Source organism: Orycteropus afer, unplaced genomic scaffold, assembly GCF_000298275.1.
Source record: "Orycteropus afer afer isolate SDZICR_OR568_19922 unplaced genomic scaffold, OryAfe1.0 scaffold00311, whole genome shotgun sequence".
Lineage (NCBI taxonomy): Eukaryota > Metazoa > Chordata > Mammalia > Tubulidentata > Orycteropodidae > Orycteropus > Orycteropus afer.
The window spans coordinates 3,201,573-3,212,971 of NW_006921898.1; the positions used below are offsets into that span (position 1 = coordinate 3,201,573).

The following is an 11,399-nucleotide window of genomic DNA, read 5'->3' on the forward strand; positions in this document are numbered from 1 at the left end:
TGTTGCATTGTGGTAAACTGTGGTCAATGACATGAGACAAAGTATATGTGAACTGCCGTATGGAAAGTGAATTTGCTCTGTAAATCTTCACCCAAATAAAAATTAATTAATTAATTAAAATAAATAAATAAATAAAATAATGACAAGTGCTTTCAAAGGAATATTGTCCTGGTGTAGAAAGGATGAAGCAGAGCCATGTGTTCTGTTTTCAGGCAGATGATGACAAAGCGTGCTATGTATCCTTAAATTAAAAAAAGAAGTTCCAAACAGTATGGATAGCAGGTTATCAGCAATGGGAGGCAAAAGACAGGGTGATGAATATACATAAAAAGAAGTTCATAATTGCAGACTGTCTGGAAGAGTAAACACTGGAAGAGGGAGACAGTTACTTTTTCTAAAGTACCTTTTTTAAAAAAAATTATGTTGTTGTTGAGAATATACACAGCAAAACATACACCAATTCAAGTTTCTACATGTACGGCTCGGAGGCATTGATGACATTGTTCAAGTTGTGGGACCCTTCTCACCCTCCTTTTCTGAGCTGTTCTTCCCTCATTAACTTAAAACTCCTCTCCTCCAAGGTTCCTATCTAATCTTTCCAGTTGCTATTGTCACTTTGGTCCCATACAGATAGTTCTTAAAAGAGCACAATGCGCACAGCAAACATTCTTTACTAATTTAGCCAAACTACTGTTTGGTTTTAAGAAGACTTTAGAGAATAGTTTTGGTTAGTTTTAAAGACTATCTCAGGGTAGTAGTTTCAGGGGTTCATCTAGATCCCACAAATCCAGAAAGTCTGGAGTCTTTAAGAATTCAAAATTCTGTTCTACATTCCCTCCCTTTTGATCAGGATTCTTCAACAGAATTAAAGTATACTTTACATTGTTTCTTCCTTTCTTTTTTTTATAAACTATGCCCAAGGTTTACTTTTTCAACTGAAAGTAAAAAAAAAAAAAAAAGATTTTACAAAGAGGGTGCTAGCAGCTCATAGAGCAAGCTGAGCCATGGGCAGGGACTTTGACAACTTCACTCTCACCCTAAGCCCCATGAACAACTCTGCCCTCCAAGCCCCTCACGTTTCCTTCTCCTGCTACTCTCCCCCATATTACTCTGGTCCTGTCTGTGAGTATAAGCCAGGGCAGCCTCAGAAGGCCCCCTAAACAAAGCCCCCAGGCAGGGCTTTGCACCAAGGAGGGACCCAATGTGCATTCCTAGATACACCCACCCCTGGCTGGCTCAGTGAGTGCACCTCTTCCACTGCTCTGTGATGCCGGTCTGACCACACCATGCCACATCTGCAGGACCCTACCAGCTGCACCATGATATACTAAAGAGTGGTCGCTGGTGGCCAAGCACTGTGCTGGCATTACAAGTGTCACTTCACGTAATTCTTACAGTCAGGTTCCTGTCAGGCAGGCACCACCACCATTCCTAGTTTATTGGTTGGTTTATTATTACTGTTTCTATTAGGGGAAAATCTGTATTTTTGTCTCATAATTTAGTAATAAAGGTCACCCTTGTATTAAATCTCACAATTTTTATACAAGTCTACACCCATTATTTCAGTTGATCCTTAAATTATACTGAGTGTAATAACTTGCCCCAAGTCACAAAGGCAATGTGCGGCAGAGCTGGGATGGCAATAGCACCACGTGACTGGTCTAATCAAAGATGGTGCTGGTCACCCCTTTCATTTTAAGGGCTTTAATTCTGAGGGGAGACCAAAAAATGTCTGGCGCTGTCAGTGTAAAGCAAACACCCTAAACAAATAAATGAAAAAGATCACTTTAAGCAAGTGAGGTCTGGACAAGTCTGAACTCTGAGAGGCCACAGGTGGGAGCACGAAGAGCGGACCCAAGGATACCTTTAGTTTCCAGCACACAGTAACTCTGCAGTAGTGGACAAAGTCCAGCACGGCCACTGCCCCTATGCCCAGGCTCAACAGCACACTGAGGTCATCTACCAGCAACACCGGACACCTCCACGTGGGGTCCCCACTGTCCACAGGCTTCAGGGCCTCCTTCACAAACTCATACAACGGCTGCAGATCCTCAGCGCTGGCCTTCCTGGAGACACAGGGCAAAAGTTACCAGAGAGTTCACTCTCTCTACATTTATCTGGGACCGAGTAGCACCATAGGAAACAGCAGGAGAGGGGATGGGAGGACAAAGAGCTGCCTCACAGCCCTTGGCACCAAGGCGTTTAGAATCTGGTTTAAAGAAAAGGCATGCATGTGTGCATGAATAAGCTTTACTCCAAAACAAGTATTTACTAAGCCCTATTAGGGATAAATTACTGCGCTAGCAAGGGGAGGCACAAAACTTAACAGTTCCTGGAACCCTTAAAGGGAAGCACAGAGCCTCTTAACGCAGAACCAAAGGCACCTAGATGAATTTGGATTAGGCAGGCAGAATCCTCCCCATTCTTGAGTATAAAAAAGTCAAACAGCAATGCACATGGAGTTGTCTATAGACTGCTGTACACGTATCAGATTCAATCTGTTTCTGACATAAGCTGGCCTAGCTACCTCCACCTTCTCCAATGACTACCCCCCAAATCATTTCCAAGAAATGAGTGGAGGCTCAAAAAGCACAGGGCCCAGGACAACTCCCCCTATTGCCATATGGTCACTGTCTCAACTACAAAAGCAGCCAGAGAGAATATATAAAGAAAATGTGGCTGTGTTTCAATAAAACTTTATTTATAAAGATAAGTGGCTGGCCCATGAGCCACAGTTTGCTAATCTCTGTATCAAACCCAGAATAAAGCAAATGTGCTATTAGTGCTCTACAGCCAGGACTGGAAGAAAACAGCAAAATTTACTATTCTATTCTGCTCCTGGAGCTCTGATAGCATACTGCCTAAGGCACTTGACTGCTAACCAGAAGGTTAGGGGTTCAAACCCACCAGCCACTCCTTGGAAGGAAGGTTGGGCAATCTACTTCCGTAGTGTTACTACCTCAGAAACCCAAGGAGGGGTCGCCACGAGTCAGGTCTAACTCGATGGCACATAACAACAAACAAGAACAACTCTTCTCCTAGCACATAACACTTTCTATAGCTTTTTCAAGGAGCCCTGGTAGCATAACGGTTAAGTGTTCAGTTGCTAACCAAAAGGTCAGCAGTTTGAACCCACCCAACCACTCTGTAGGAGATAAGACCTGGTGATCTTCTTCTGTAAAGATTACAACTAGGAAACTCTAGGTGGCAGTTCGATTCTGTCACGTGGTATCACTATGACTCAGGATCAACTCGATGGTATGCAACAACAACATAGCTTTTGGACAGTAGTATACCCTCTGGCCTGTGATAAGAGTCAAGGGCTTTCTGACTGACAGTACTGCAACACTGGATGTATCTGACTTAAGAAGTCAGTTCTTCACTCCCCACCACAAGAAGGAATCACATAGCAAAGCAACCGCTGTCTGCTCCCACCCACCAGGTGTGCACCTCTGGGCTGGGTTCCAGGCTGACCGACCTGAGAAACTGCAGGGGGTGTGGCTCCTCGTGGGATCGGAAGAAGACATCCGCTGAGGACTTGAGACCTTCAAGGAACACAAGTTGCCCACGCTCCCGTGCAGTGGTCAGGCTGACACCCTAAACACAACAAAGAAGAGAATGAGTTACTGAGCCCTATGGGGAGCCCATCAGAGGCTAGACTCTAGCTCGTAAGATGGCATAGAACACATCCAAACCCCATAAATGTGCACCTATCCACTCTAAGCACAGGGCCCATGGCTTTCTTCCCATGGGTATTCCCAACCCACAACCCTGTTTCATATTCAGATGTCCATTTACATTTAATTGTCACACTTCAAAAAAAACAACTTACATTCTTTTGTTTATATAGTGGTTTTTATGATTACCCAATAATGGTTTTTCATTTATATTAGTCATACAAAGTTTTCTTTTTAATTGCATATATTTCTAAAACTAAGCACATATGAAAACCAGTATTAACAATAAGAGAGTGGGAGAATGACCAAAGTCTGGAAAATGCTGATGCAGGACAAAGGGCTGGACTTTTGGCTCTAAAGTTCCCAAATTCTCAGGACTTGTTTCTTATCAGTGATAAGGGACGTCAGGTTGTTCTGAAGTTTTAAATAATGTAACCCACAGAATGCCTGGCACACAGTAAGAAAGCATCACGGGTTAGGGTCTCCCTCTCTTCTCTTTCCCTTAAACTGAAGAAGTACTCCCAGAGTTAGGGGCAATATGAGTTCAGGGGTTGGCAAACTTTTCCTAAAAAGGGCCAGACAGTAAATATTTCAGGGTTTGCAGGCTATACAGTCTCTGTTGCAACTACTCAACTCTGCCATTGCAGTGAGAAAGGAGTCATAGACAATTAGAAACAAACGGGTATGGTTGTGCATCAACAACTTTATTTACAAAAACAGGGACACAGGCTGTAGTTTGCTAACTCCTGCTCTACCAGGGCTTCTCAGATAATGGTTCTTCCTGAATCTCTCAAGTACGAATCCCTTGAGACACATGAGTTAAGTACAGATCCCTGCATCCCACTCCAGATCTAAAACACCAGATTCTTTGGGGGTCAGATTCCAGAAATCTTCATTTCAACAATCAGAGACTGGGAAGTATTCTAAATTTACAACTCACTGCTCTATCTGTGGAGAAACACATGACATGCCAACTTTTCAAACTCTCCATATCCCTGAACCAGATCTCAACTGCTCATTCACACACCAAATATCCAGTGTCCTCTACAATCCAATACCATTCACTTGGCCTCTGACAGAGAGAAAGACTCCTGATCCTCACCTCTGCTCTTATGTATTACCATTCTACTTCTGATAATGCTCCAAGAGAACAGAAGCTCACATTCTAGTACTTCACATGCCAAGTCCTGCACATGTCATTTTTGCCATGTTGATGATGATTCACAGGTAATAATAATAATAATAATAATAATAATGATAATAAAAGTGGCCCACAGAAAGCACATAGCTTTCTCTTCCAAAAACACACAGATGCTAGGGTCACAGAGATAGGTTTCAGAGACCTAGAATATAACATCTTCTCTTGACATGAGCACTCTCCCTGAACTCATGCCCAGATTATGAGTTTCTCTGCAAAGGATAAGAAAGAAAGAATCTATCCTCTCATCTTTCATTTGTTTCTCGCCATCAGAGAAGAGGAAGTAATTTGGCCCAATGAGAAGATGAAGATTTTAAAATTACTGCTGATGAGTGGCCTGGTTCTCTTCCTCTCTGAAGCTGTCCTGTCCATTGAAAAACAGGCCATCTCCCTTTAGCTCTCATTCTCAGGCAGTAAATCCACATAGTCACAGGTCATGAGTAATGGCCTACGTTAGGTAATGACCAATCTCTTGGTCATCTTATTCTTGTCTGCCTGCATTTGATGAGGGAAGAAACAGGCCAAGATACTCTGCTGTTAGGTGACAAAAGTACCTCTACCCACATTTAGGTCCCGAGCCCTAAACATGGAGAGAACTGATGAGCAGCCAATTTGGTGGAAAATCAAGCCATGATCTCCAATCCAGAAGAACCAAGATAAAAGCCCACTCTCATTGCAACGGCTCCTAGGTTTTCTCTTTATCTGGTCCAGAACCAATAGAGAAGGGTTTGATTAATTATCACCCACAAACAATACATTTGGTTCTATAAATTCTAAAATAATAAAACATGAAGAGAAGCTGCTTTAGACCTTCAAATAAAGGGTATAGAAACCCAGAATTTCCTAAGCTTCTCCTTTGCTAAGTTCTCTATAATCCGAACAGGCAAGCCCAGCTGTAGGCCATGCTCACATATGTAGGGCACACACACTCACCCACCTCAGGAGGCTAATGTACTCACCAGCTTCTGTCCCACGATATTGTAGTGACTGAAGGACTGGATGAGGGCCACAAAGCACACTTTACAATTAGCTAGAAAACAAAATAAATTGACTTGATAAAGCCTCTGCTTACAATGAATCTCATATACTTCATACCTCTGGAAACCGAAGCACTCAGGCAGGTCTAGAGACCCAGAGGTCTTCCAATCCGATATATCCTACCTGATTCTATGATATCCTTTTTTTTTTTAAGTTATACCATATTTCATTGACTCTGAGATGTACTTCTTCAGCTAGATGTACTACTGTTGTTGTTGTTGTTAGCTGCCAGTCAGGTGGCCTGTGACCCATGGTGACCTCACGCACAACATTAACAACATCCTACGCCATCTCCACGATGGGCTGCGGGTCAGACCATTGTGATCCACAGCTTTTAAATGGCTGGTTTCCTGAAGTATACTGCCAGGTCTCAAATGTACTACTGTTGTTGTTGTTGTCCTGTGCTGTCGAGTCAGCCCCGACTCATAGCGACCCCTCCTTGGGTTTCCAAGGCAGTATCAGTATGGAAGTAGATTGCCCAACCTTCCTTCCAAGGAGTGACTGGAGGGTTTGAACAACCAGCCTTCTGGTTAGCAGTCAAGTGCCTTAGGCACTATGTTACCAGAGCTCCCAGATGTACTACTACTAGACACCTTAAACGTTTTATTCTACTGTAAATAAATGGTGTCTTTGTCTTAATTATCTTTTCTAATTGTGTGCTGTTGGTATACAGGAATACAAGTGACTTTTTAAATTGTTCTTACACCTAGGAGAATAAAAGGGAAACACAAAGAAGCTCCAGCTGCCTTATTGAACTTAATTCTAATAACTTATCAGTAGATTTGCTTCATCTTTCTATGTCGACAATTATATCATCTAAAAAAGAAGATCACTTTCAAAGCTGTAAATTATTACAACTCAATGTGCCAAAGGTATGCTTTGTATCCTGGCCTGGCACAGTGTGTGCTCAAGGAGAATCAACTAATAAATGAGCTTATTCTTTTTTCCCCATAATAAAAACTATCTTTATTGAAAATATACACAATGATACCAGTGAATTAAGAAATATCATGTTACAATCTTTTTAATTTTTTTTTGTTGAAAATATACACAGCAAAACATACACTAATTCAACAGTTTCTACATGTACCATTTAGTAACACTGATTACATTCTTCAAGTTGTATACCCATTCTCACCTTTTTACAGAGTTGTTCCTCCCTCATTAACACAAACTCATTGCCCCCTAAGTTTCCTATCTAATCTTTCCAGTTGCTATTGTCAATCTGATAACATATAGGTAGTTCTTAGAAGAGCATGATGCTCATGGGAGACATTCTTCACTCATTAAGCTAAACCATTATTGGGTTTAAAGAAGTCTTCAGGGAACATTTTTGGTTTAAAGTTTAAAGACTGTTGTTGTTGTTGTTGTTAAGTGCCTTCCAGGTGATCCCGACTTAGAGTGGTTCCACAGGACAGAGTGGAACTGCCCCATAGGGTTTCCTAGGCTCTAATCTTTACAGAAGCACATCACCAGGTCATTCCCCTGCAGAGCTGCTAGGTGGGTTTGAAGCGCCAATCTTTTGGATAGCAACCAAGCACTTAACCATTTCGCCATCAGGGCTCCATTTAAAGATTACATGAGCTTATTTTTTCATCTGGCTGTTCTCATATTCTAATTTATTTCCATTTGTAAATTGTGACGGTCATATTGTTTTCTTTCCCGTGTTCTTTAAAAAGCATCCACTGCAGGCCAAGTCATCAATGCAGCAGAAATCTCAGGATACAGAAGGATGGAGCAGGAAAACCAGTGAGTCTGTGCCAGCACAGTGGGTAGAGAACGGGGAGGCAGGATGTGGACACAGTGACATAGTGAATACATCATCTTTTGGTATGGTTGGGGGAAAGACCAAAATGGTCCAGCAATCTATTGCCTAATGAAAGAGCCCTCTGGCAACCCAAATACCAAAGCCCTGGCTAGCAAATGCTCTTCCCTTTGCTTCCTGAAGCTTTTTTTATGCCCACCCTCCTCCACCCACCAGGTTTCTCTTTCCACAGCATCGATGAGACCCATACCTTTGAGGTAGAAGGAAAGAAAGTGGTGCACAAGGAAACTGCCATCTGTCTTGGCATCACAGAGTAGAGTCAGTTTCCCCTAAAAGTTAAGAGGAACACAAAAAGGTAAATTAGACTCTACGGGAAGAGGGAAGCTGAGCATAGAAATCTAGTCCACCCCTAAGGAGCTCTGGTGGTGTAGGGCCTAAGTCATTTGACTGCTAACCAGAAGGCTGGTGGTCCAAACCCACCAGCCACTCTGCGGAAGGAAGACTGAGCAATCTACTTCCGTAAATATTTACCACCTCAGAAACCCAAATGTGGTCACAGATCCAACTCAATAGCAGTGAGTTTGGTTTTGAGTTTATGTTCACCCTAAGTTTGTACACCTGGAGATTATATTTTTAAATGATATCTATGCTAAGTTTAAGGAGCTATGGTGATTCAGTGGTTAAGCACTCAGCTGCTAACCAAGAAGGACGGCAGTTCAATCGCACCAGCCACTCCATGGGAGAAAGATGTGGCAGTCTGCTTCTGTCAAGATTCCAAAACCAAAAACCAAACTCACTGCCACTGAGTCGGTTCTAACTCACAGAAACCCCCTTTGGGTTTCTGAGGTGGTATATCTTTACAGAAGTAGATTGCCCAATATTCCTTCCATGGAGTGGCTGGTGGGTTCGAACCACCAACGTTCTGATTAGCAGTCAAATACCTTAGGTTATACACCACCAGAGCTCCTTTCTGTAAAGATTATAGCCTTCGAAATCTAGGGGGCAGTTCTACTCTGTCCTATAGAGTCACTAAGAGTTGGAATCTACGCAATGGCAACAGGTATGCTGAATTTACCTAGAAAAGAAGAAAATAAGTCAAAATTATGGAAAAACCAATGACTTAAAAGTGACCGCTACTAAGGCATTTATAATGGGCAAGCATATCTCAGCCTCTACTTTTCCAGGGGAAAACAGAATAAAATGCCTTCTCCTCCTCACTTGTCACCTTAGTAACTAACTCAGGGACCAGACTTGAGAAAAATCAGATCCTGAAAAAGGATGATTTTACCATCAGGCTCCAATGAAAACCACATACTTCCAGGATGGGAAGAGACCATTAAAAAGGTCTTCTGAGTCAACTTCCTATTTCTAATTTTGACTCCAACTCTATCCTACCAGATAGGAAAAAGGAGAGGAAGAAGTGGCTGTTGACAGAGATCTCCAGCAACAAGGTTCTCCTCCCAATGGCTCTAGACACTGCTTCAGGGACAGAGCTCTCTCATCTCTGAGAGCCCTAGGAAAAACTCTGCCAGGCCTGGCTGCCTGCTCCAGCCACCTCTAGTTCCCCACCAGTCAACTGCATAGAAAGGCAGGATCAGGAGGTATCAGATATGTCACCTCTGTACTGTGCGACCTTAGTGCTTTAATTTTTCTGGGCTTCGGCTTTTTTTACATATAAAATATAAAAGATCGTTATATCTTGAGGATCATCCTCAGCACCGTCATTTACTGGTGTAAGCCTTTTGCCTACTTCAATCCTCCATTCCCTAACACTGGCTGAGGACTTTGGAGGTGTCAGGAGTAACTGGCAAGGTGATAAAGCCATCTGGAGCCTTGGATACAAAGCAACTGCTGTGCAACTAAAAGCCATAAATCTACTTGAAGCTACGATTCACCAAATACTTAAGGTCATTAAAAGGGTTAACACACATGACAATACGGCTGCATGGAGGAGTTTAACAGTTCATTAAGAAAACAAGGTTATGAAATAAACCAGATGGTTTGCAAGAAATAATCCCTAAAACGTTAAAGATTTCGAGGATAGTCTTTTATGTGAACAAACAGCAACGGGGAAGCATATGAAAATGAAGAAGCGAGCTGCTCAAGAGTGTGGGAAGGAGGGTGGAGGGGAAACAAGACTGTGACACCAAATCGGGGCTTCTGCAACTAGCTTCGCGCAACACTATTACAAGACCAAGAGGCGGCACGCGAGGCGAACCTGCGATCTGCTGCGCGCTCCGGGCCGAGAGGAATAGTAAGAAACTGCTCCAAGCCGGAGGGTAGGGTATTTCCTCGTGGGCGGGGTCACCCCCCCACCCCCACCCCCTTTCTCTGCCCAGCGAGCGCGCACAGAGCTTTTTGGTACATGTCGTCGGGCATTCGGACAGACTTCCTGAGGTCTTTAAACACAGGCTTTGAGAACACAGGTCAAGAAGCCCACCTTCCGTAAACCAAAGTCGGCTGACCAAGCCCCGAAACAGCCCTCTCCAGACTACAACTCCCATGCATCCCCTTACCAACAGAGGTCGCGCCTTTTCTACGGTTACGTATGCACCACATCCGGGGATGCAGCCTTACGCCTTGCTCCCCAGACTCGGCCCCTTCTCGACCGCGCGACGTCCTACCTGCTCCGCCCTATCTGGGGTCGTGTTTAAAAGGTTATTGAGCTCTGGGAACATTCTGAACTCCGAGGGCAAGCACCCTGGGCAAGGAGCTCAGAGTGGGAGAAGACGACAGAGACTGGAGAGCGGTACACACCCGCCTACCCTCAGTACCTTGCGGAAGGAATGCGCACGCGCAACTCCACTTCCGGGCTCCTGAGTTGGCCGATTAGTTAGGGAGCTTGGGATGGACCGCTGCTGGCGCACGCGTGATGACATTAACGGTGTAACATTGGTCGTGCGGATGGCTGCGAAAGGCAGCAACAATCCCGGCTTCCTCTCTGGGCACTCGCAGTGTACCTGATCCCTACCATTTACCCCCATGGCTCTGCCCATCCTGGTACTCACTCCTTCCTTTGCTCTTTGTCTGTATTCCGAGGCCTCAGACCTCGTGGCAGTGCAGTTCCTCCAGTCATGCCTCTCTAGTCCCTGTTGTGTTTTAGGCTGCGAGCAAGGCGTTTGGGACAAACTGGTGAGCACAAAGGAGTGAAGATCTTGCCCTCGCGAAAAGCAATAATGATAAACACGAAAGTATACATTTAGTAGTGATATGAAAAAAAAGCAGACGAAGGAGTAACCATAGGGAGGGGAGGTTTCCAATTAAAGAGGTTGGTAAGGGAGGGCTCACTAAGAAAGTGTGATTGGAATACATTTAGCACTCCTTTCTTCAGAGCCTTTGCACTGGCTGGTCCCTCTTCCTGAAATGATCTCCCAGATCCTAGCCAATTGAATCCCGTCATCCGTCAGATGTTTGCTTGCATGTAACTTTTTAATGAAGCTTGTCCGAGGCCTATTTCATAGCAAACTGCCACTTCCCCAGCATCTTCTAGCCTTTTCCCTTGCTTTTATTATTCCTAAGCATGATTGGTGCAAATGGTTAACTGTTGGCTGCTAACAGAAAGGTTGGAGGTTCAAGTATATCCAGAGGCACCTCATAAGAAAGGTCTGGTGATTTACTTTTGTTGTGCTCAGGCTGTAAAGGAGAATTTCGGAAGAGAAGAAGATGCTAACCCACGCTAATGCAAATGCAATAGGACAGTTTATTAGCTAACTTAAGTTAG

At 43.8% G+C, this 11,399-nt stretch overlaps 1 protein-coding gene across 1 annotated transcript in view; it reads right to left on the reverse strand.

The window, feature by feature from the left end:
• ELP6 (elongator acetyltransferase complex subunit 6) overlaps nucleotides 1–10,356 on the reverse strand; it is a 15,180-nt gene extending 4,824 nt beyond the window's left edge. The window contains exons 1-5 of the mRNA XM_007951763.2: nucleotides 10,303–10,356; nucleotides 7,929–8,007; nucleotides 5,835–5,905; nucleotides 3,479–3,597; nucleotides 1,865–2,066 (exon numbers count right to left, since the gene is read on the reverse strand). Coding sequence (XP_007949954.1) covers nucleotides 1,865–2,066; nucleotides 3,479–3,597; nucleotides 5,835–5,905; nucleotides 7,929–8,007; nucleotides 10,303–10,356 — 525 coding nt within the window. The remainder of the gene's footprint in view (nucleotides 1–1,864; nucleotides 2,067–3,478; nucleotides 3,598–5,834; nucleotides 5,906–7,928; nucleotides 8,008–10,302) is intronic.
• Nucleotides 10,357–11,399: the final 1,043 nt, after the last annotated feature.